The sequence below is a fragment of the Mus musculus genome, chromosome 13 (assembly GCF_000001635.26).
Source record: "Mus musculus strain C57BL/6J chromosome 13, GRCm38.p6 C57BL/6J".
In the NCBI taxonomy this organism is placed as follows: Eukaryota; Metazoa; Chordata; class Mammalia; order Rodentia; family Muridae; genus Mus; species Mus musculus.
Window position 1 is genome coordinate 43444596 of NC_000079.6, and position 25926 is coordinate 43470521.

Below are 25926 nucleotides of genomic sequence, written 5' to 3' on the forward strand. Positions count from 1 at the left end.
AAAGAATGCATGGGCCAAGGCAACCATTAACACAGAAAAGAACAAAAAAGTCATTAAAATGATAGTAAATGTTATTGAAATTTTTAAATCTATTATTCAAGGAGTAAAATATGATCTGATCCATCTTCCATCTAAAGGGGGGGAGAGAAAGACAGACAGACAAAGAGAAAAAGAATGGAGCAGAAAAAAATAATTCATAACGATCTCCCAAAGTTGAAAAGACAAAAAAAATATAGATTCAAAATAAAATAAACCTTTAGGTAAGTTAAATACAAAGAGAATCCGTAAGGTAGGGAAAAAAAAAAAATCACAGTTGTTCTCACTGTAAATGGTCACAGGCTGTAACATGTGTTTTCACTACTAGTCATCAAGAAAATGCAAATTACAACTGCAGTAAGCTGCCATTACACAACGCCAAACAGTTACTACTTAGGACACACAAAAGCAGTGTCACAAAGGCACTGTGCTAAACCTACCTCATCACCTAAAATTCCACCAGAAGAAACACAGACACATATTTCCATTTGACCATGTCACATGTATCAAGCTGACAATTAAAACAGTGGTTCACAATTAATGGTGGTACATAGATCCAGCTAAAGATATACTTATGACAGTTATTAGGGGGTTACACTTACCTTGAAAAATATCAAAAAGAAAGATGAAACAAAGGATGGATACGGAAATGAGATGTGAGATAAAGCAATTGCTGTCACTTCTATACTATCACAATATAGGAAATTACACAACAAACAACAAAGTGCTGGGGCTGAAGAAACAGCTCAGTGCTTAAGAGCAGTGGATGCTTTGCCTGAGTTCAATGCCCAGCACACACAGCTTACAGCTAGTCTTAACTCCAGTTACAGGGGATCAAACACTTTCTGCCCTTTACAGGTATTTCCATGTCCATGGTACACAAACATAGATATAGGCAAAACACCCAAAATATATAAAAACAAAGAAAAACATGTTAAGAACTTATAGAGGAGGGAAAAAATGAGAAATAATATGCAAATCCTTTGTCATGTTAAAAAATAACAAAAATTGAACATGATTTAGCATATGTTAAAATTACAAAATAAAGTAGACACTTGAAAACAGCCTGATGTTTAGGTGAGAGGTCACAGGATATGGTGTTCTGAATGAAAATGGCCCCCATAGGCTCAAAGAGTGGCACTCTTAGGTGTGGCCTTGTTGAAGGAAGTGTGTCACTGGGAATGGGATTTGAGATTTCAAAAGTTCAACCTAGGCCCAGTATCTGTCTGTCTGTCTGTCTGTCTGTCTGTCTGTCTGTCTGTCTGTCTCCTCCCCTCGCAGACTCCCGCCTGCTGATCCAGATGTAGAACGATTGGCTCCTTCTCCAAACCATGTCTCCCGGCATGTAGCCATGTAGATAATACACTAAACCTCTGAACTGGAAGCCTGCCCCAATTAAATGTTTATCTTTATAAGAGGGGCTATGGTCATGATCTCTTTATAGCAATAAAAACCTTGACTAAGACACAGGGCTAAAGTTATTGTGAAGTGACAAGAAGAAAGGTATCTGGCAGAAGCAAGTTTGCAAGTGCAAGGATGGCTCGTAACACACAGAGAAGTGAACAGCTGGTAAATGTTTGAGGCACTGTGTAGTAGAAAAGGCTCAAACAAAACAAAATAGTAGGATTTGCTTATATACGCAAGCAAAAAAAATAATTGTTGTGGCGCTATAGGTTTATAAAAAGTAACAATCATAAAGATTTCTTCAGATCAATATTTTGAGACAGAATATTAATTCTTCAGTATTTTCAATTAAGTTGTGCCCAACACTACACATCAGAAACAACCAGGATTAAAGATATAAGACCCATTATCTTCACATCTATTCTATTTATTCTTGCCTCCATTTATCTTTTTTTTGTTATTTTTATTTTTTGACTACTACTAAACTATAAGTCTTATAAATTTAAAATATATCTTTCAGACATTACATTCTTAAATTAGCGTATTTTTCACATTCTGGTAATTTAAGATACAACTTTTAAAAGCCTGTTTACTTTCTCACACTATTTTTTTTTTATTCTCATCATGTCTCATGCCTTCATGTTGCCATGTTCACACAACTCTGTTATTATTGTTTTAAGCAATTAGTGTAATTTAACCTAACAAGATTAACAGTAGACTTTAACCAAACTATGGAAGCCAGCTCCCAGTGGGAAAATGTCCTCAAACTGCTGAACAGAAAAGAATGCAAACTCTGTATAAAGCTAACCTATACTTTTAAAACGGAGAAATTAAGAAATTCTCAAACGAATCCCACTTAGGAGGAAGAAAAAAATATCCATGGGTGCAGAGGCAGGGAGGACCTCGGTAAGTGAGGAGATGGCTAGGGAAATAGAGGGGCAAGATCAGGTCTGAGGAGAGACAGGGGGAAGTCCCAGAGGGACAGGAGAATGAATGGAAATGATGCAGCTGCCAGGGGTTGGGCATGGAGAAGTCCCAGAGGCTCCCAGGAGTCAATGCATGTGACCTTAGCAGAAATGCCCAAAGTTGGGCTACAGAACCTGAAGAGACCATCTCCAGTAGCCAGAGAGGATCCCTAGTGGAGGGGTGGGGACATCAACCCACCTACAAAACTTTTGACCAAAAATTGGTCCTATCTAAAAGAAATGCAGTGGGGGAGACAGAGCAGAGACTGAAGGAATGGCAGAAGTGACCGGTCATTTTGAAACGGATCCCGTGGGCAGGCATCAATCACTCACACTATTAATGATGCTATGTTGTGCTTACAGACGAGCATAGCAGAGCAGCCCTACCCAGCAGCTGACTGAGAAAGAGGCAGATACCCACAGACAAACATTGGACTGAGGTAAGGAACCCCCGTAGAAGTGTTAGGGGATTGAAGGCGCTGAAGGGGATGGCAACCCCACAGGAAGACCAACAGTGTCAATTAACCTGGACCCCTGGGAGCTTCTTGATGCTGAGACATCAACCAAAAAGCATACATGGGCTGGTCTGAGACCCTGATAAACAGTAGCCCTTGTCTGGGCTCAGTGGGAAAGGAGGTGCCTATACACCTAGTGGAGGAATTGGGGGTGGCCTCTCAGAGGTGAAGGAAAGGGGGTGGGAGAGGAAGTCTTCAAGAAGGGATCGAGAGAGGGGCAACATTTGAGATGAAGAAATAAATTGTCAAACAAAAACAGAATTTGCCATTAGCACTCTACTCTCCAAGAAACAGTAACGGGGTGGGCAAAGTACTCAGCAGGAAAAGCTGCTTGGTCACCTAGGCTACCACTTGAGCTCACTCTCTAGAACCCACATGGTGAAGGAGAGAACCAACTCCCACGTGTGGTCCTCTGACCTCCACACATGTGCTCAGTACCTGTTTCTCCCACCCCAATTAAAAATGTAAAAAATATTTTAAGGAGATACACAGAAAACTATGTAAATATATTTTTTATAATTTTGTCTTCTGATTTAAACAGAGCAATAACTATAAAACTCTTAAAACCTATAAAGATGTAACTGACATAATAACACTACAAAGCAGAGGAAGAATATAGAATAAATGTAACTAAAGTGATATAGGATATAAGCACTAACATCTACAATAGACCAATGAAAGAAACTAATCTAAATAAATGACCACCATGATCGAGAATTAGAGATTTAACATGACGATGGCAAATTAACATAGAGATTCAAACCAGCCCTTCCCAAAAAATATAACCTGCTTTTTTTGATCCTAAAATTCATATGGAAATACAAGGTGTTCCCAAGAGCCCAACACAATCTCGAACAATACTGAAGAATTCGCACTTCTCTGTTTTAAAATATACCACAGAATACAGTAGTCAAGAAGAAATACTTCTATACTTGGGCCTAAGATCATGGCAATAGAATCCAGAATTAGACTAGCATCTAATCTATGTTAAGATGATTTTTTTTTTCCTGCTTGCCTTTGGTTTTGTTGAGACAGGGCTACATGATGTAATGCAGGCTAGCCTCAATCTCCTTATATGGCTGACCCTCCTGCATCTACTTCCTAAATACCGTGATTGTAGGTATGCATCAACATGCTCAGAAACATGGTAAATTCATCTCTGACAGAAGGAAGAAGTTAGTTCAACAGGGGGAAAACAATCTCTTAGCACGCAGATAAAAAATTTCAAAAGTAGGAAAATAAACAAGGAAGCTAAGACTATAAAAACAAACTATGAAGTCAGTCCTCAGGACTTGGTCTTAGGCAGTGACCTCTTAGATCTCATATCCAAAGCAGAAGCAAGAAAAGAAAAACAAACAAACAAACAAACAAACAAAAAGCCCATAGACTTCCTAAGAATACATTTTTGTGTATGCTATTAACCTAACTCCTATGAGACCTTATATTAAAGATATACTTACCTGGGTTTCTTTTTTTGTTTTTGTTTGTTTGTTTGTTGTTTTGGGGTTTTGTTTTTGTTTTTTTGAAACAGGGTTTCTCTGTGTGGCCCTGGCTGTGCTGGAACTCATTCTGTAGACCAGGCTGGCCTCAAACTCAGAAATCCACCTGCCTCTGCCTCCCAAGTGCTGGGATTAAAGGCATGCACCACCACTGCCTGGCATACCTGGGTTTCTAACACTCAGAAATTTATACCTGTATTCCAACAAGAAATCACATAAAAGGCAAGAGAGCAAACAGTCTGAAAAGCAAAGCTATGATAGAATCTGACATCTCAAACTGGGGATTCACAACAACTGGTCAATGTGCTATGGATTATAAGGAGGAACTGAACTCAACATGAGACATTAAATATCCCCAAATAGACAAAATTGGTAGAGAGTCGAACCAAAGAAAGAATTGGTGAGCACAAAGATCCCAAACTGAAATGCCATGGGAAGACTTATTAGAAAATAAAAATAAGCCAGGTGGTGATGGTGTACACCTTTAATCCCAAAACTTGGGAGGCAGAGGCAAAGGCAGGCGGATTTCTGAGTTCCAGGCTAGCCTGGTCTACAGTACCAGGACAGCCAGGGCTACACAGAGAAACCCTATCTCGAAAAAAGAAAACAAAAACCAAAAAATAAATAAATAAATAAAAATAAAAGTAGACACAAATACAAAAGCTAGTGTACAATGTCCAAGCAGTACAGACAGGGGCTGCCACAGGGTAATCCATTCATTGCAACCTCCTCAGGTATGGCTAGGATCTTAAATAATTTCAGAGTGAGTCAGTATGAAGCCAAGTTATTAGGAGATGAAGAGCAAGAGACAATGTACTTTTAGATTAAAGCAGGGACTTGAGAGAGTTGCCTAACTAAATAGAGCTACTTACAGGACTTGGTAGCTTTTCAAAAGTTAACCCTGCTTAAAAGCTGTGATTTCCAACAGGTAATAAGGACACATGCTCCACTATGTTCACAGCAGCCTTATTTATAATAGCCAGAAGCTGGAAAGAACTCAGATGTCCCTTAACAGAGGAAAGGATACAAAACAAAAATGTTGTACATTTACACAATGGAGTAATACTCAACTATAAAAAACAATGAATTTATGAAATTCTTAGGCAAATGGGTGGATCTGGAGGATATCATCCTGAGTGAGGTAATCCAAACACAAAACACACATGATATGCACTCACTGATAAGTGGATATTAGCCCAGAAGCTCAGAATATCCAAGATACAATTCACTAAATAAACAAACAAACAAACAAACAAATAAGCAAGCTGGGATTTGCAACTAAGTTCAAAGTTTAAAAAGAATGAACTGGTACTTCTTTCTCGCTGAATCAAGCGTCCTGAGAAACATGGCCACAACAACACAGCAAACACATCATTTGTAAAAAAAGCACACAGGTGGAGAAACATTTGTTTGTGACAAGAAGAACAGACACAGATGTAACAGGTGTGGGGGTTTGAAGAGATCATCTCCTTGGTCCTGGGCATTTGATTTGGTGGCACTGTCTAAGAGAGGCTTAGGAGGAAGTATGCCACTAGAAAGAGCCTTTGAGAGTTTTTAAAACTCACATCATTTCTAGTTTGTTCTCTCTGCTTTATGCTTGTGGTGCAAGGTGTTAAGCCCTCAGCTTCCCGCTTTTAACTGCGGAAGCATTTCTCCGGCCATTTTTTGGTTTTGTTTGTTTTTTGAGTCAGGGTCTCCCTAGGCAGCCCCACGTAGGCCTGGGACTTACTACAATAGGCAAGGCTGGTGGAGATTCTCTTGCAGAGTGCCAGGAGTTAAAGGAGTGGGCCACCACCCCTGGCATATTAGACAGACAGACAGACAGAAGATGGCAACATGTTCATGCGGTTGGAGTACAACCTGTGGGAGTTGGCTCTCCCTCTACCAAGTAGGGCCCAGAGATTCAACTCAGGTCAACAAACTTGGCAGCAAGCTCCTTTAGCCCCTGAGCCATCTCACCATCTCATCAGCAGCTCAACTCTTTACCAACTCGGGATTCTTTACTAATGTTTTCTACCCAGCCACAAGCACTAATCCTCATTGTACAACATGTCTACCAACCACCAAATCATCCATTAAAAGTACAAAGGTCAATGACAAAGGTTACTCTCACCTGAGGCCAGCAGAAGCAAACAGCCAATACTCAACATAGAAATAAGCATACTGTCTTTGTGAAAAAGAATGAAAGGGGGCTGGGAGCGGTGGAGGGAGGGAAGGGAGATAGAAAAAGAAAGGAAGGGAAAAGAAAAGAAAGTAGGTAGGTCAATCAGTCGGTCAGTCACTTCATGTAATGAATATAATAAAATGTAAGCTGGGTATCATAATGATTTCATACAATGTTAAAAAGTTTCTCTTTTGTGATCCAAATACACCTTAAACCCCATTTCTCAGTGCTGTTAAAATCAGTTTGAATAAAGGAAAACAGGATTAAAAAACAAAAACAAAACACAAAATGGCAGCACAGATTGAACTGAACTGTAGGGGTTTTCAAATGTATTTAAGTTGGACACACAGTATGAAGTCTTGGGTTCAATCACATTATTGCTACAGTAACAAGTATTTATGCTATTATCTGTCTCACAAAATATTGATTTCCATCTTTGAATTAAGAATATTGATACCTGGGAGGAGAGGATATATGGGGCTTTGGGGATAGCATTTGAAATGTACATGAAGAAAATATCTAATAAAAAATGCCTTAAAATATTGATACCTTATAACTTTTAAAAAAACCAACAATTGTTATATATAAAATTACTGCTACAACAAGAATTGATTGAGATCCCAGGTGTACTGAAACTAAGCAACTTTAGAACAGTGAAGGAATACACTGGTTGTGTATCTCGGGTCACTTTTCACACAGTAATTAAGTGCCTTGTTAAAGAACTTATCTTTTCTCTTACATCTTCCCCTCTCTCTCCATGTGGTCATGGCTGGACCCACTTCTCTATTCTCTCCCTTTCTCTGCCTCTACTACTCTCTTAACTCCCCTCCCCATGCCCTAAATAAACTCTATTCTATACTAAAAAACAAAACAAAACAAAACAAAACAAAACAAAACAAACTCATCTGGTTCTCCAACAAAAATGCAGCTTCCACCCTCCTTAATGCTTTCAAAATGCAAGTAAGCAAAAGCGACCTAGAGATTCCCAACCGGATGTCAAACACCATCTGTCACAGAAATAGACAAGTTCACCTTAAAACTGATTTGGAAACACAAAAGGCCTCAGACAGCCAAAACAATCCTCAGAAAACAAAACAAAACAAAAAAAACAATGCTAGAAGTATCAATATCCCCGATTTCCTGTAGTTATACTACAGGTACTGTAACAGAAACAGTTTGGCACTAGCACAAAAGCAGCCAGGTAAATCAGTGCGATGTAAACCTATACAGCTATTGTCCTCTGACTTCTAACAGGATGCCAAAAGTTTCACTTTTTTAACTCCCAAAAATTTAAAGGAAAAAAAACCCAGCCTCTTCAACAAACAGAACCAGGAAAATTTAATGTCTACACAAAGAAAGATGAAACTATGTCTCCCCATGCACAAAATCAAGTCCAAATGGATCATGACCTTAGCTTAAGACGTGAGACTCTAGAACTGGCAGAGGCAAGGGCTGCTGGAACAGAACTCTACACACTCACTACTGTACAACGGTAAAACACTGTAGAATGAGAAGAAAATTTCATGGCAAAGGAACTCGTTAATCAAATGAAGGGAGAAGCTACAGAAGGAATGAAAATCTTTACTAGCTACAAACTAGCAGGACAGATAAATACCTGGAATACACACAGAACTTTTAAAAATTTAACAAAAACAAACAAGACAACTCAATCAAAGCATGGCTATAGAACTGATAAAATTCTTAAAAGAAGAAGAGCTCTAACCATCTGGGAAGCTCAACTACAATGAGGCTCGTCTCACCCCAGTCCAAATGGCTATTATCCAGAGAACAAATGCTAGCATGGCGACTGGGAAGGGAACACTTATTCACTACTGATGACAGTGTAAACTGGTGCAGTCACCATGGAATCACTGTGGAGCACACTCAGAAAAGCTAGAAGTACAACACAGCATAAGCCCAAAGGACGCCCAACACACCAGAGACTCCTGCACATCCATGCTTGCTGCTGTTCTGTTCACAATAGCCAGGAAACAGAATCAGCCTAAACGTCCCTCAAGAGAACAGATTTATGTAAATATATGGTAAAATACACAATAGAACTTAATGAAAACAAGAAAAATGGACGCATGTTGTCTTTCATATGCAGACTCTATCTTTTAATTTTTCTGTATGTGCATTTGTGTAGAAGCCAGGAAACCAGAAAGGGGCCCATGTGAGACATAAAAAGAAACTTCACAGGAGAGCAGGAAGGGTGGTAGAGCACAGAAGATACGAAAGTAAAAAGGAAACTCCCAGGAACGGGAGGCTGTGGGGGCTGGGGCAGGAAGCTGTAAAAAGGGGACATCAATCAAAAACCAAGTAGGTATGAATAATGGATAAGGAAACCTAATCTTTTGTGAGCTAATTAAATACAACTCTTTGAGTTTTGGTTTTGTGGAGTCTTTTGGTTTTATTTTGTTTTTGTTTTGTTTAACAGGATTTCACTATATAACCCTGGCTGGCCTAGGACTGGCTACATGGACCAGGATGGCCTTGAACTAAGTCACGAGGATCTGCCTGCCTCTGCCTTGCAAGTGCTGGGGTAAGTGTACACCACCTCATCTGGCCCTACATAGAAAAGCAGAGCTAGTGAGATGGCTCCGAGTAGGGGTTCTCGTTACATACATACATACATACATACATACATATAAATGTAATTTTTTAAAAGATAAAGATAGTTCATGGTGAAAAGGGCTCAATGATCAATTAAAAATGTAGACTGGCAAGATAGCTAAGTGGGTAAATCACCTGCTGAAACCCTGACCATCTACATTCAATCTCTAGGTCCCATGTGGTACTAGACTGAAGTCCCTCAAGTTCTCCTCTGGCCTCCATACACAGGATATGGCACAAATGCACACATGCACACTCTCACGCACACACAGACTAAATTGCAGAAATTCTATTATTTTGAAATTTTTCATATTTGATCATACACATTCCTGTCCCCCAACTCATCCCAGAACCTTCCCCGCACCCACCCAGACCATGGAGTTGTTTCTGTGTTGTGCATCTACTCCTGAGGACACAGCCTGCCTTGGAGTGCAACTTGACAGACTTAGTGTTCCCAGCAAGTATCAAGTGCACAGCTTCTCGGTCAGGAGTGGGGTGGTGTGTCCACATCTACCTCTCCATGTTAGAATCCTGTCTGGCACAAACCTCTGCAGGTCTTGGGCACACTGTCAGTCTCTGTGAGGTTGTATATGCAATAAAAATTCTTTTTCTTAACCCAGGCAAGGGAGTGCCCACAGCCCACAGCTTACAACTCACTCAGTCACAGTCTCCGGTGCTTACAGGTCTAGCCGTGGACAAAAGAAAAGAGTGCCCTGTCCAGGTTGTCTCAGGTGATGTGTTTGCCCAGTACACTTTGTATTTCTGTCTACTGCAGATGCAAAGTACACACACACACACACACACACACACACACACACACGAATCCTCTCAGGAAGCTTTGCTTCTCTCTTCAGTTGTCTTTCACTGTAATGTATAACCCTGGCATCTTAGCAAATCCACCACAACCCACACAGGCTGCTTTTTTTTTTTTTTTTTGGTTTTTCGAGTCAGGGTTTCTCTGTGTAGCCCTGGCTGTCCTCGAACTCGGAAATCTGCCTGCCTCTGAGAGTGCACCACCACGCCAGGCTCAGGCTGCTCTGGCTGGGTAAGAAAGGAGTAGATCTGTGAGATGATAGACTCAGCCAAACGAGAGATTTATACATTGTTATTTTCGTAAGGCTGCTCTTCTTTTTTTTTTTTTTTTAAAGATTTATTTATTTATTATATGTAAGTACACTGTGACACTCCAGAAGAGGGAGTCAGATCTCGTTACCGATGGTTGTGAGCCACCATTGTGGTTGCTGGGATTTGAACTCCAGACCTTTGGAAGAGCAGTCGGGTGCTCTTACCCACTGAGCCATCTCACCAGCCCCCAAGGCTGCTCTTCTTAAACCTTACGAAAAATAACAATGTATAAATCTCTCGTTTGGCTGAGTCTATCATCTCACAGATCTACTCCTTCTGTACCCAGCCAGAACTCAAACAATCCATTTGCACAGACCATCACCATTCATCTCCACTGAGACTGTCCTTCCGGTTTACCTTAATTTCGTTCTGTATAGAGACCCAATCCAGCCTTCTTATCAACCTAGTACACACAAGCACCGAGTATATGTAAACTGCTGACACAACAAATGAATGGCTTCATATTTACTTATTCTTTTGGAGGCAGGGCCTCACTCACTATGTAGTTCTGGCTGACCAGGAACTCACTATGGAGAGGAGCTCTAGCCTTGAACTCGATCCTTCAGCCTCCGACGATCTTCAAGGCAAAGGTTGTCACCACCACACACAGTCCAAGTTTATGAGCACCTTGCTGAGCACCAGACAGCCGTCACCAACAGAAGCAAACGTCCTGAGCTGCCATGAACCAGGTGCTCTACTGCATGCTTTAAATGCATTAGTTATGTTAGACCCATGAGGCCAGAAGTTCTGTTTCCTTTTCAGCACTCAGACTGAAACAGTTTACTGAAAAAGTACAAAATCCAGGGGGTGAAGAGATGGCTCAGTGGTTAAGAGCCCTAACTGCCCTTCCCAAAGTCCTGAAATCAGACCACATGATGGCTCACAACCATCTGTAATAGGATCTGATGCCCTTTTCTGGTGTGTCTGAAGACAACTATACCATTCTTATTAAATAAATAAATCATTTTTCAAAAGGGAACAAAATCACAGAATCAGTGAACAGCAGAGGCAAGACTTACCTGTTCACTATGCTTTTCAAGAAAAGCAATGCAGCTCGTAAACCAGGGGCTTACCTTAAAAATCGGCGCACACCTTTAATCCCAGCACTCGGGAGGCAGAGGCAGGTGGATTTCTGAGTTCGAGGCTAGCCTGGTCTACAGAGTGAGTTCCAGGACAGCCAGGGTTATACTGAGAAACCCTGTCTCAAAAAACCAACCCCACCTCAAAAAAAATTCACAACACAGCTAAAGAAGGATGTCCAGGCCACTTGTCAATCATGGGGTGTGAACATGGCTGAAAGACAGGGAAGCCAGAGCCTCATGTTGACCTGTTTCCTGTTCTGCAGTGTTAAATGTTACCAAGCTTGTCCTGATCACCACTGTCTTCCAACAGCTGGTCACCACCTCTGCATGTCAGTCTGTTCACATGTATTACTACTATTTTATACTTGATTACTTATTACAAGCCTATTTCTGCTCTGTCCTATAAATATCTAAACAGTAGGGACCCTATTTTCAGCATATCTACAGGCTTGTCTTCATCTTTATCAAGCCTTGTTAATTTTAACTCTTACTCCAGGTTTGTGGTGCATAACAGGTAATCAACCCGTGAACCCTCTTCTTTGCTTTTAGTCTCCACCACAACCACTCCTAGGCCACACTCTCTAGGTACCTTGGTCAATGCCATTACCATGGTACTCTTTCCCACTCTCCAACTGGCTATGCTGCATATGGATATCCATTCTCTCACTTTCCTATTAAGAGTAACAAAGGCTTGCTATTACCTACAGAGTTTAGAATTGCTATGAAGGCTCCCTCATACCTAAGTCCATTCTTACTTCTGTCAGGTTCCATTACAATCCCCTAAAGTCTCAGTAACACTGAGCTATCATAATGCCCCTGCCAAAGACCAAACAAATTCATACTCTTCCTAAACTACCTTAGCCATTTACCACCTTCAGTGGTATTTTCCTCCAACTGTCTCTCAACTTCTTACTAATCTTAAAGGACTAGCACATACTATTTCCTTGATGTGTGTGTTTTCTTGAGTCAGAACTACCCCTCGGTTCCCCCATATATGATCTCAATCTTCATTCAAAACACTTAATCCAGAGGTTTTTGCATAATGACTGCTCTCTACCCTACCCCACTGTACTTTTTAAATATTAACCTGGATGTGTTTCCTGAATTTCTACTGCATTCAGAAAGCTGACGAGGAAGTGTAAGTAAGACAACCACGAAAAAGTATTGCTGCTCAGGCTATGAATGTAAGCCTGCAATGTATCACAAACACAGTAAGCTGATAGCATGCTGCTTACCTACATGCCCTTCTCTCTGCTCACACCTTCCTCTGTGAGCACAACCGACTGAAACTAGGAGGAAGAAACCCTTCAAACTTTGTTTCTGAAATCAGTGTCTATGTATACATATGCATGTGGGTTTGTGCACTTGAATCAGTGCCTGAGAAGGCCAGAAGAGGGTGCAGAAACCCATGGAACTGGAGTTACAAGGCCTTCCTGAGCTGCTGTCATGGGTGCTGGGACTGAAGTGGGGACCTCTACAAGGGCAGTAACTTAACTGCCTTAACTTAATCTTCATAGCTCCAGCCCCAGACCACCACAACCACTACCACCACTTCTTTCTCTTCCTCTTCTTTCCTTCCTCCTCCTCCTCTTTCTCCTCCTCTTCCTTCTTCTCCTATTTAATTTTATCAAAGCTAGACAGGAACCTTTCTTTTCTACTCTTCATAAAAAATAGTCTTTAAAGCCAGGTAGTGGCACACCTTTAGTCCCAGTGCTCAGTGCAGAAGCAGACAGATGTCTGTGAGTCTGAGGCTAGCCTGGTCTACAGAGTGAGTTCCAGGACAGCCCAAGGGTTGATAGAGAAACCTTGTCTTGAAAAACAAAACATAAAAAACAAAAACAAAAAGCCTTAAGTCCATAATAAGCTCAAAAGGAACACTTTGAGGGTATAACAGGCAGAAAAATTGAGGAATAGAACAAAGACTAAAAGATTTGCCAATTCTTCTAGAATCACTGTCAAATAGTGGTATCAATATTTTGTTCGAAGAGTTAAAAATATCATATGAATGAGTTATAACAAAAAATTTTCAAATGTTATTCTCTCTCACACTTTGAGTTAACAGTTTCTCTACTGCCTCTGTGTCTATCAGTATGCATAATTTAAAACTTGACTGAAATTCCTGAGCTGAAATTACATTCATAAAATAAAATTATTTTTAGAAACTTCTCACCAATCATAAAAACATAAAGTAAGGATAAACCCTTAATGTCTCCTAAACAATGGCCATGTACATAACACAATATTAGCCTTTTTTAATGAAATGTGTTCAAATTCTATTTTTAAATTTAAAAATTGACAGGTTACCGATCAGATAAATTGTCCTTATAAATTATGTTTATTTTTATGAATAAAAATTTAAATAAAAAACTAAATCAGATAATTACATATATTCTTTCATGCAATAAAACAAATTTCCTTTAAGCCTTATTTTCTAGGCAGGAAAAAAAAAGCCCATCATATCCAAGTCCTCACTTTCCTCAGCAGGCCAGGGACAATGAGAGGGCAGAATCCGAGCAGTGCCCTCACACACACCACACTCCACCAGATCCTCTATTCTTTGTCATCTGTCCAAAGAGGAAACAACACTAAACTTGTCCTTTCATTAGAAAACTTGTCAATGACAGTTTTCCTAGAAAACTGAGACCCTGGATTCAAATTTTACCTGTTCTGTTCTTAAATAAACACAGCTCAAAGAAAAGTCTACTTAAAGTAACATAAACAGATGAACATAAATCTCTTCAAGGAAATTGCAGAGTGGCGAGTGAACTAGTCTATTCACCGGGGTGCTGCAGCAGGATTGCTTCTCAAATGCATTGTTAGGCTGAAGATGCTACAGTTAAGAGGTACCTCTTATGTGCCATTTTAGAAATGGCAGAACTAGAGACAGAAAACCATTCATTTCTTCACACGTATCTAGCTTTGAAATATTCCCTACCCTTAAGTCAGTAGTATGCACCATTATTGGCATGATCAAAATGTAACGACGACACATTATTTTGTAAGAGGCAGTGACACACAAAAAAGATACCTGGAATTTAGAACTTACAAGCCAGACATCATTACAACAGTTAAACAAACAAACAACAAAACCCAGTAAGAAAAGGAAGTGTAAGGACAAAGTAATAACGCTGTGTGTGTGTGTGTGTGTGTGTGTGTGTGTGTGTGTGTGTGTGTGTGTGTGTGTAAAAATGTCACAATGGTTTGTAGACTTTATCAAAATGATTTTTAGAAGTGGAAAAAAAACAAAACAAAAACCCTGACAATACACAAAGACACAGATCAAGAGGAATTCTCACACTGTTGGTGGAAAGACGCATTAGTCAGACTACTTTGCAAAAGCTATCTCAGATTTCTCATAAAGCAAGTTACCTACAATTTGGCTATCTTGTTCCTGAATATTTACCCAAGTGAAAGGAAAACTTCCATTTACAGAAAACTTTGCACATATAAATGTTGATACTGGTTACATTTGTAATTGTGGAAGCTTACCCTTCAATTAGGGAGTGGGCTAGCATACTGGTTTGATCATCTATACCCTCAGCAATAAAAAGGACTGTTCTCCAAAACATGCAACAAGAATGAATCTTGAATTCATTATTCAGAGCAAATGCTGGCAGACTTAGAAGGCTACATATTATGATTTCATTTATACACCACTCTAGAAACGGCAAAGGTATAGGCAGAAAACCATCAGTGGTTGCCAGGCTAGACAGAAAGGGCTCTATACCAAGGAACAGAACGACGGACTGCACATATTTGTAAAACCTCACAGATCTCTGTACCAAAAGGGTTAAACATAGAAGGAAAAAGATGAGAAGTCCTGGCTATAAACAGATGAGAATGAAAAAATGTACAATTGTCACATCATAAATGACTGGTGAAAAGTTTCATATTTTAGCCCTAAAGCTATGTTCCAAATGATTTTAAGGAAGAGACAGAGCCAAGTCAGGACTGTCTGAGAAAGACAGTTACACACAGGGAGCACCTGGGAGGCAACTGCCAACCACCGTGGGAACTCCAGAGATAAACTTTATTAAGACCCAACTAAGGGGGGATGCAGCGGAGACAACAAGAAAAGGATAAAGATTAGAAATCCTCAGGTTTATGGCAACAGGGGAAGCACTAAGCTAACTGCTTCTGAGAAAAGCTTTCAAACAAGCTAAATTTAATGACTATGGAACACTCAACTGCAAACATCTTGGGAACTGTATCTAACTGTAGCTCAAGGGAATATATGAGACATAAAATTAGATTTAAGGCTCAAGGTATTTGTAGCCATGAAAATTTAAGGTTGAAATCCTTCATAGATGGGATACATAGAATGAAAGCTCTAGAGGACTCTGACAATCATAAGCAATAACAGCACTATGGAGCCAAATAAACAAGTTGAATATACAACTATAGAGTTCAGCTTTCTCTTGGAAATCTCTGGTTTTATGTTTGGTTTGACAACCCTGGCAAATAGGCAATAGGACAAGCTTTTCCCTTCTGCTTTTGGTATTGCTAGCACTGAGTTCAGCAAAGTGAAGAATAATGTACTGGACACTTACTTTTTGTTAATCAAACACAGGAAGGTCAACAAAAGGATTCAAAAACAAACCAAAACAAGACCCACAAGTCAACTTACCTGAGGAGTCCAATATCTTGGTAACTGGACAGAAGACCCTATAGCTGTTTAAAGGACTCTCTAATATCTCAGTACAGTATCAGAAAATAATATGACTTTAGAGAATTAGTTCTTAACTAGAGATATGCACCAAAATTCCCTGTGGTGGACCTTTCTCAAAATACCTACATGATTACCAAAGCTCTATTTCTAAAACTTCTGATTAAGTACAGGGGAACGCCAGGGCCAAAAAAATGGGAATGGGAGGTGGGGGGAGGGTATGGGGGACTTTTGGGATAGCATTGGAAATATAATTGAGGAAAATATGTAATAAAAAATATTAAAAAAAAGAATATTTTGGTGCCAGGTGTGGTGTTGCACGCCTTTAATCCCAGCACTCAGGAGGCAGAGGCAGGCGAATTTCTGAGTTTGAGGCCAGCCTGGTCTACAGAGTGAGTTCCAGGACAGCCAGGGCTATAGAGAAACCCTGTCTCGAAAAACCAAAAAAAAAAAAAAAAAAAAAAAAGAAGAAGAAGAATATTTTGGTTAAGGCCCAAACTGTATATGTAGTAGCCCAATAAGTGACTCTAATGTACATTTACCATAAGGGCACTGAACCAAAGCTGGTTCCACAATCAACCAGAGAGTGTTCACTCTGAAGCTTCCACACCACGCACTAACCTCCTCTAGAAAGCTCGGAATCAAGAGCACAGAAGCATCCACTTTCCAAGTAATACCTCAAATCCTACAGCCCAAGCCCTTCAAGACACCTAACAAGCCCCTTACTGACTTGACTAAACAAATTGTACAAGATCTAGCTTCTCGGCAGAATTTACAGAAAAGTGAGTCACTCTACTGCTTAAACCTCAACTCGCAGTTTTAATAATGACCCTGCCAGAAAGACTGTTAAAATCATGAGCTAAAGCTTTAGTTCAACTAGTACTTAACCAGAACCAGAACCAATACCGTAATATTTAGAGTCTATTTTTCTAAAACCAAGATTTTCAAGATTACAACTTCCCAATTATAGCATACACATGTATGAATCACTTCAAATGTAAATATCCAGGAATAGAAATGGTTATGCCAACCAAAATTTACACTTACCCATCTCTTCCCTTACTGACAATTTTTACTTCAAAATAATAAATCCCACAGGCCGCTGGTATTGGATGCGTGGCTCGAACAGATGCTGCATCTTTGGGGGTTTTACCATGACCTGCCCGTGAAAAAGAACAAACCACAAATGAAATTTTCAAATGAAAATCTTAATTCGAGAAAATAAGGCACTTGGATGAAGTTTAATTCTGTTATCATCATTTCAAGTAACTGAAAGACACAGTGAAACATTTACCATTACAACAAACCCAATATGAAAAATAGCTGAAGCTGCCCAAAGAACTCTTCATACTATCACGGGCTATATTAAGAGTTCAGAATCTGTCCAGGCCGTGGAGTATACACCTTTAATCCTAGAAGTTGGGAGGCAGAGGCAGGCAGATCTCTGTGAGTTCCAGGCCAGCCTGGTCTACAGAGTAAGTTCTAGAACAGCCAGAGCTACACAGAGAAACCCTGTCTTGAAAAACAAAAGAGAATCTGAACATACTGATTCTGGTAGCGGCCCTTAACGAAAATTAAAGTTCTGGGTTTGCTTTAAAGATTTTTAAAAAATATTTACTTATTGTGTGAGTGTTTACGTGTATGTGTGCCACCTGTGTGCCTGCTGCCAAAGGCCAGAAGCAGGTGTTGGGTCCCTTGGAACTGCAGTTATAGGTTACTGTGAAGTTGCCATGTGGGTACTGGGAATCAAACTCAAGTCCTCTGCAAAGACTACTGAGCTATCTCTCTGGTCCCCAAATTAAAGAAATTTAAGGTTACGTTTTAAGTTATTCCTGATTGGAAGCACATGAGATAATGATCTTAATTTTATCAGATCTAGATCTGCATTTAATTTGTAGCATTTCTATACATTCTTCTGCAAAGTGGACCGCTTTTTAAACTGGAGATATTTGTATGATCATATAATTTTAAATAAACTATATTAACAGATACAACTCATTAAGAATTTATAATTCCATTATTTGATATATTCTTAGAATTTCTGAATAGAGACTGACCCACAATTCTTGAGTCAAGATAGTCTACAGGAAAGTACAGCTTTTTATTTTTTTCTGATTTTAAGAAATAACATAGCCAGGCAGTGGTGGCGCATGCCTTTAATCCCAGCACTTGGGAGGCAGAGGCAGGGGGATTTCTGAGTTCGAGGCCAGCCTGCTCTGCTCTACAGAGAGTTCCAGGACAGCCAGGGCTATACAAAGAAACCCTGTCTTGAAAAAACAAAAGAAATGAAACGAAAAGAAGAGAAAAGAAAAAAAAAGAAAAGAAAAGAAAAGAAAAGAAAAGAAAAGGAAAGGAAAGGAAAGGAAAGGAAAGGAAAGGAAAGGAAAGGAAAGGAAAGGAAAGGAAAGAAAAGAAAAGGACACAATGCTGTTAACATTACGGACCACCTGTTGAGCAATGGCTTTTAAACTTTCTTTAAAAAAAAAAAAAAGATTTATTTTATGTATGTGAGTACACTGTAGCTGTACAGATGGTTGTGAGCCACCATGTGGCTGCTGGGATTTGAACTCAGGACCTTCGGAAGAGCAGTTGGTGCTCTTTATCCTCTGAACCATCTTGCCAGCCCGCTTTTAAACTTTCTAAACTTGTCATTCCTCATCTCTAATCCCAATGCTTTCCATCATTCACAGTCACCTTACTTTATTTACTAATTATTCACTCCTTCTCCAAGATTGAAATGATCCTGAAAGCTGAGGTGGGCAAGCATGAGCATGTTAAACTATGTCCAGAAGCGTGCAAAGGAAGCAGACAGAGAAGGGACTGAGCAGTGATGGGCAAACACCTGCTCTTGCAGAGACACAAGGACTCACAGACAGACACTTACACACAAACATGCCCATATATACCTAATTAAAAACCAAAATACAAAATTAAAAAGAAAAAAAAACTACAAAAAAATAGGCAGGACTCAGCAGTAGCTCGTCAAAAATACTCAGAATGTGAGTGAATCAGATCTCCATCCCCCAGGAGTGCTTGAGAAAACTCTCCCCCACTATGCAAGTGACGTAAAGAGATATGTGTCACACAGTACAGCTGTCATTTACCATCCTTTACGGACAGTAGAGTTCTCCAACTCACCACAGTTGCTCTAAAACTAAATACTGCTTTCAAGTTAAAAATTATATCTTATAACATACAACACACACAAATGAGGTATGACTCTTAGCATTCACTTTACCAAATTACTAATATATGCCTTATCATTTAAAGAGCCATGTTTACCACTGCAATGCCAAGTAAGTACTACATGCTCACTGGCTCAAAAGAAACTGAACTGAGTGGATTCAGTCAGGCTACTCCTTTTTTTATGATGCTGGTGGTGGTGACAGGAATCAAAGCAGGACCTAAATATGCCTTTCCATTCCTTTCTATTAACATTAAAACCAATTTTCTTATTTCTGTATGCTTGTGTGATGTATATGTAGAAGGGGAATATGTATGTGCCACAACACACATGTGGTGATCAGAGGACAACATCCAGGACTCAGTTCTCCCCTTCCACTGTGAATCCTAAAAACTGAACTCAGCTTATCAGACTTTCTGAGCCATTTCACCAGCCCTCCATGAAAATTTTTGATAAAGGCAAAAGTAAGACTCAGCCCTATGAGAGTCAATGAAGTCAGCTAGGAAGAAAAAAAATAGTATGTACTTTACCAACTGAGCTATGTATCTCCCCAACCGTAATACACACAGTAAGTACTGAATAAACAGACATTTATTGAATTGCAGTAACGATGAAATAGCTTTTCAGTAAAAATATCTTCAAATAATTAGGTTACCTCGTGCAGTATTCATGCAAACTAAATGCACATTTACAAATTAGACAGCCATAGTTGGGCCTCCTCCCTATGAGCTATTGGCCAGCAAGGCCTCTATGGCCCCTAAAACAATTATTTGCCATTGCTTTTAGTTGCCTATCAAACCTAGATGGTTAAGACTATCACCACAGACAAGCTTTAGTTATAGCACAGAGACACAAAGCTAGAGCTGAGCTGGACACTTCTTCCCTACTGGTCATAGTCCCAAAAGGTGCTGTGCAGGCTGCTGGGGGACAGAGTCCTCCTCACCTGTGGACACTGTATGATACTCTAGTACTGACCTGCCAGGCACCTTGTGCCTAGTGGTGAAATAAACAGTAGTGGCATCATCAACCACACACACTTTTTGATTGGAGGTCTACTCATACCTGATTCTATAAACCTGGCCGAAAGCCCATGGCTGAGAAGGACACCGGTTCTAGTGGGAAAACTACTACTGTTGTTTTGCTAACTGGACCATGATGTGTCTGTAAACTGGCTTCTAAGTTTTTATGTTTATGCCCATAGACTAGTGCTGCTGTCAGCTTCGGTCAAGAATTAAGAGTAAGTAATCACTGAATGTTCAACCGGAATGGAAATCTATGCTACCTTCTCCAAGGCTCAAGGAACATCACAGAAGAGATATGGAAAGAAGGTTAAGAGCTAGAGGAAGGAGTGGACTACTATGAAATTGCTGTGTTCTAAGCATGGCACAGCAAACAGGATTACCTACACAAGCTTGGGTCTGTCAACATTGTGTTTCATAGGAAAGAGCTACATGCAGTTAATGGTTATTAGGTGAGGGAGAGACATTTTTCTTCAGAGGTGTAGCCATTGAGAAGATGTTCTTGCTCCTGTAAAGAACCCATCACCCAAGCTGTGTAAGTAACCCTAATGAAACTCACTGGTTTAAACACACACACACACACACACACACACACACACACACACACACACACACACAGAGGCAGGCGGTAAAGGGCATTAGTTGGAAGAAGGAAGAAAGGGAGATAGTGGGCGTAGAACAAGGGAGAAAACCCTGACTACACATTCTAAGTGGAATTCTAAATCAATTATTTTATTATTGGGTTTTTATAATAAACAGTAAATTTTGGCAGTGACCAAAACTTATTTTAATATACCAAAAATTTTATTCTAACAAAAATTCTAGTAATACCACAACTTCTAGGAATAATCTCAAGATATACTTAAGAAATAACAGTTATCTAGTACTGTAAAAAAAAAACAAAACAAAACACTGTTTTAAGAACATTGTATTTAGTAACTTGTTTAATATTCAAAACAATCCAATGGAAAAGTATTACGCAGCCTCACTTCACAACACAGAAAACAAAGCGAGAGAAACCATGTCTATTTTAGAACCCTGATGATTTGGGGTTCTGAAGCCAGGATACGTGCTACAGTTTAAATTCAAGAAGCCCGATCCAGCAAGAGCTCTGACTCCACATGAAAGATTATGGACATGAAGAATTCTGGGCATCACTTCACCTCTATGCCCATCTAATTCTTCAAGGCAGAAGGAATTCTAGAAGGCATACAACTTCTCAAAGTGGTAGGTACTTTTGTATGGAATTTTCTCATTCAACACTGGTAACAAAGGATTTATCTATCATCATTTTTTTAAATGAAACTTTTACAGAGATGATGATATGATTTGTTCCAAATTGGTAGACTTATGTTAAATCTATGCAATTAAAATCCCATGTCTTCATTTTGCAAAATACCTGTAAGTTCTTCACAATTTTAAATCTTTTAAAAAGCCTTTGTTATGTGTTCCTAAAACATTATAGACTAGATCTGTAAGTGTGAAAATTAAAATGACTTGATTCGTTATTAAATTTAAAAGTTACAGGTGGCCTAACATGTACAATGTTCTCTAGGTCAATGGTTCTCAACCTTCCTCATGCTATTCATCATATTGTTGTGGCCTTCAACCATAAAATTATTTTGTTGCCACTCTATAACTGTAATTATGCTACTGTTACGAATCATAGTGTAAATATCTTGATATGTGACCCCTGTGAACACACCCCTAGCAGTTTCAACCCACAGGTTGAGAACCACTGCTCTAGGTCAATCCCCAGTTCCATTAAAAACAAATAGAATAAATGGATGGATCTGGAAGATATCATCCTAAGGGAGGTAACCCAATCAGAAAAGAAGACACATGGTATGCACTCACTGATAAGTGGATATTAGCCCAGAAGCTCAGAATACCCAAGATACAAATTGCAAAACACATGAAACTCAAGATGAAGGAAGACCAAAGTATGGATACTTCAATCCTTCTTAGAAGTGGGAACAAAATACCCATGGAAGGAGTTATAGAGACAAAGTGTGACACAGAGACGGAAGGAATGTCCATCTAGAAACTGCCCCACCTTAGGATACATCCCATCAACAACCACCAAACCCAGACACTATTGCAGATACCAACAAGAGCCTGCTGACAGGAGGCTGATATAGCTTGTCTCCTGAGAGGCTCTGCCAGTGCCTGACTAATACAGAAGTAGATGCTCACAGAGCACAGAGTCCCCAATGAAGGAGCTAGAGAAAGTACCCAAGGAGCTGAAGGGGTTTGCAGCCCCAGCCCCCTAGGAGGAACAACAATATGAACCAACCAGTAACCCCTTGAGTTCCCTGGGACTAAACCACCAAACAAAGAAAACATGTGGAGGGACCCGTGGCTCTAGCTGCTTATGTAGCAGAGGATGGCCTAGTATGCCCCAGTATAGAGGAATGCCTGGACCAGGAAGCGGGAGTGGGTGGGTTCGGGAGCAGGAGGAGGGGGGATAGGATAGGGCATTTTCAGAGGGGAAGCTAGGAAAGGGGATAGCATTTGAAATGTAAATAAAGAAAATATCTAATTAAAAAAAAAAAAAATAGAGCCGGGCGTGGTGGTGCACGCCTTTAATCCCAGCACTTGGGAGGCAGAGGCAGGCGGATTTCTGAGTTTGAGGCCAGCCTGGTCTACAAAGTGAGTTCCAGGACATCCAGGACTTTACAGAGAAACCCTGTCTCGAAAAACCAAAAAAAAAAAAAAAGAATTTGGGAAGTGTTGGGAGTGTGACTCAGCTTATAGAGCAAATGCCTAGCATGTTCAAAGCCCCAGGCTCAATTCCCAGCACAGGAAATAATGATATAAATAAGCAACAACAAAAATACAACTTTGAAAAAAAAATAGTGCTATCTCTTAGACAAAGCAAGTAAGATCAGATACACTGAGCCTGTCTCTAATTTTGCTCATCAGATACAAATTATTTTAAAGTCTGTAGTTTTTTTTAAAAAGGAGAGAAGAGAGGAGTCATGCCCAGAAGTACAGGTTTGTCATTTCACTGAGGCAGGAAGGTGGAAATTCATTGCTTAGCCTAGAAACTGAATCCAAGTTCAACCTGGGCTAGTTGGTGAGATCCTATCTCAAAATAAAATGTAAAAGGAGGCTAGGGATATAGTGGTATCCTGACACAGGCAAGAAGGCTCTAAAGTCAATCCCTACTGGGGGGTGACATCCAAACAGAACCATAGATACCCACACTCTGAGTATGGCTTCATGAATCTCACTTTAAATCTTTTTTTTTTTTTTTTTAATGTTGGGAAACAGGGGGATGTGTCATGTATCAGAGAATAACTTTATAGAGTCATTCTTTCCTTCCACTTCTGTGTAGGTTCTAGGGATCTAACCCTGGTCTTCAGGTTTCATAGCATGTGTTTTTACCTACTTCATGCTGATTCCCAATTTTAAATCTTTTTCAGACAGGATCTCTCTATGTTAACTGTGGCTGTCCTGGATCTCAATATATATATATATATAAACCAGGATAACCTCACACTAGAGATCCACCTGCCTCTGCCTCTCAAGTACCACTAAACCTTGCTAGACTTAAATCTTTGTAACTGCAAAGCCCTCAATGCTAATTAGATGTTTATATAAATCTACAAGAAAATTACTTTAAGGGGGCTGGAGAGATGGCTCAGTGGTTAAGAGCGCCGACTGCTCTTCTAAAAGTCCCGAGTTCAAATCCCACAACCACATGGTGGCTCACAATCATCTGTAACGAAACCTGATGCCCTCTTCTGGAGTGTCTGAAGACAGCTACAGTGTACTCACATAATAGATAAATCTTTAAAAAAAAAAAAAAGAAAATTACTTTAAATTACATTACTTTAAAACTCTAAAGCTAGCAAGACTAGCTCTTGTTAGACTGTATTCAACAATCTGTTGATTCCATTTACCTGAAAGGGGAAAAGTTGAATAAAACCCACTCCTATCTACTCTTCAACAGCCAGCCAGCCAGCCAGCCAGTTAATACCTTTCTGGGAAGAGTTAAGTCTGCCTTCTCACACAATCCCTTAAGCAATACCACTGAAACACTCCCTCCGAAGCCTCCCCTAGCCTAGAAGACATAGTGCTGCAGCTCTTGCTGGCCCTGTCTTCTGGATGCTCCCTTTCCTTTCCTGTTCCAGCCACAGTGTGTGTGCTGCTCCTGTAACTGGAAAGCTGTCCTTCCTTAGGGTGCTCAGGTCCTCCCCACACTTGACTGCAGAGGAACTTCAATCCAGCAACATGGCTGCTCTGGCAAGGAATCACATCCAGAGACCCTGTAGGCCTATAAAATCTGGCCACACACATCATAGATTACAGTATGATCTGGCTGGAATACAGACACACCCTTACAATACAGACTTCCCTAACAATGAAGGTAAGGTTAGTTTGCAGAAGGAAGCAGCCATGTTTTAAGGTGATGCCTAATTGAAAGGCAGACAAAGTGACAAATCAGAGAAGGATTTGACAGAATGAGTCAGAGACAGGATATTCTCACAAAAACAGCACAGGAAAGAGGCTACTTAAGAGCAGTGCAGGGAGAAAAAGGAGGGGGGGGGCAGTTTTACACAGACAGTTTTACAGAGACAGGTTGCAGAGAGAACAAGGTAGACACAGGTGAAAACATAATGCCAGAGAATAATAAGCCAGAAGATTAGAACATATTGCCAAGCAAAATTAATATGAGACCAAGCAGAGCAATTCAGTCAGAAGCCAAGAGAAGGCAGATTGAATCAGTCATCTTAAAAGATCAGACTGTACAGAGGCTAGAAGCTTCAAGGCCTAGGCCTAGGAATAATTAGAACAGAGAAAGAAATGTTCTGGCCTCGGCCCAAACTGTGTATGCATACAGTTTGGGTAAGGCTCCCATCTCAACCTTCATTTGAGGACATAAAAGTGACATTTACACTTTAGACCTTGGCTCAAGCTTATCTGTCTCCAACATTGGCTAACTTCTGACTTGGTCTTACCTCATTTTTACACACTCTTCCAGCAGCATGTGTCTCTCTTATATGACACTAGCATGCTAGTTCTTATTTGTGATTATCATAAGCTTTCTACTCCAAATTAAAGCACACCTTCCCAGGCCTACATTCTAGATTCTGGCACCTACCTGCAACTATTCCACCTCAGAAATACTAAATTCTAACCAGGCCTGTTCTGCTACGACAAAATATATTCCTTAAATACAAATTAGTTCACTTGCATTAAATATGGGAATGGTGCTAGCATAATATGCCACCTACTATGTATCAGTTTTCTCAATAACTGATACATTTTTAAAAGCTTAGCAATATACAACAAAGGCCTTGAAGAGAAAGAGCTGGGATTCTTACAGAAGAATATCCCTGTGGTGCACAGCATTTCAGGAACCACTAAGCATGCCACTGTGTTAAGACATCACCATCAGGGCAATACAGCAACGGTCACAGGTTAGAGGTGCTAGTAAGGTTTCCTCTATGAGTACAGATTCACCCACCTCACTTCCACCACACATGTACAACAGTATGAGAAGCTAAAAGTATGAGAAAATTAGCCCACAGTCCCTCAAGATAGACTTTTACCAAGTAAAGTTCAGGATACAGTTTGAGTTTGCTTTGCTCTTACCTAGACTCCATTAGTGTCTAAAGATACTGAGGTCACACTTTCCCCTCCTC

At 40.0% G+C, this 25926-nt stretch overlaps 1 protein-coding gene across 2 annotated transcripts in view; it reads right to left on the reverse strand.

Annotated features, from left to right (window-relative positions):
• Positions 1-25926, reverse strand: part of Ranbp9 (RAN binding protein 9) — a 78611-nt gene that overhangs the window by 41923 nt on the left and 10762 nt on the right. For both annotated transcript variants that reach the window (XR_001780794.2, NM_019930.2), the window contains exon 2: positions 17117-17228. Coding sequence is in view for 1 of the 2 variants with exons in the window: in NM_019930.2 (NP_064314.2) it covers positions 17117-17228 (112 nt within the window). In the remaining variant the exon portion in view is untranslated. The remainder of the gene's footprint in view (positions 1-17116; positions 17229-25926) is intronic.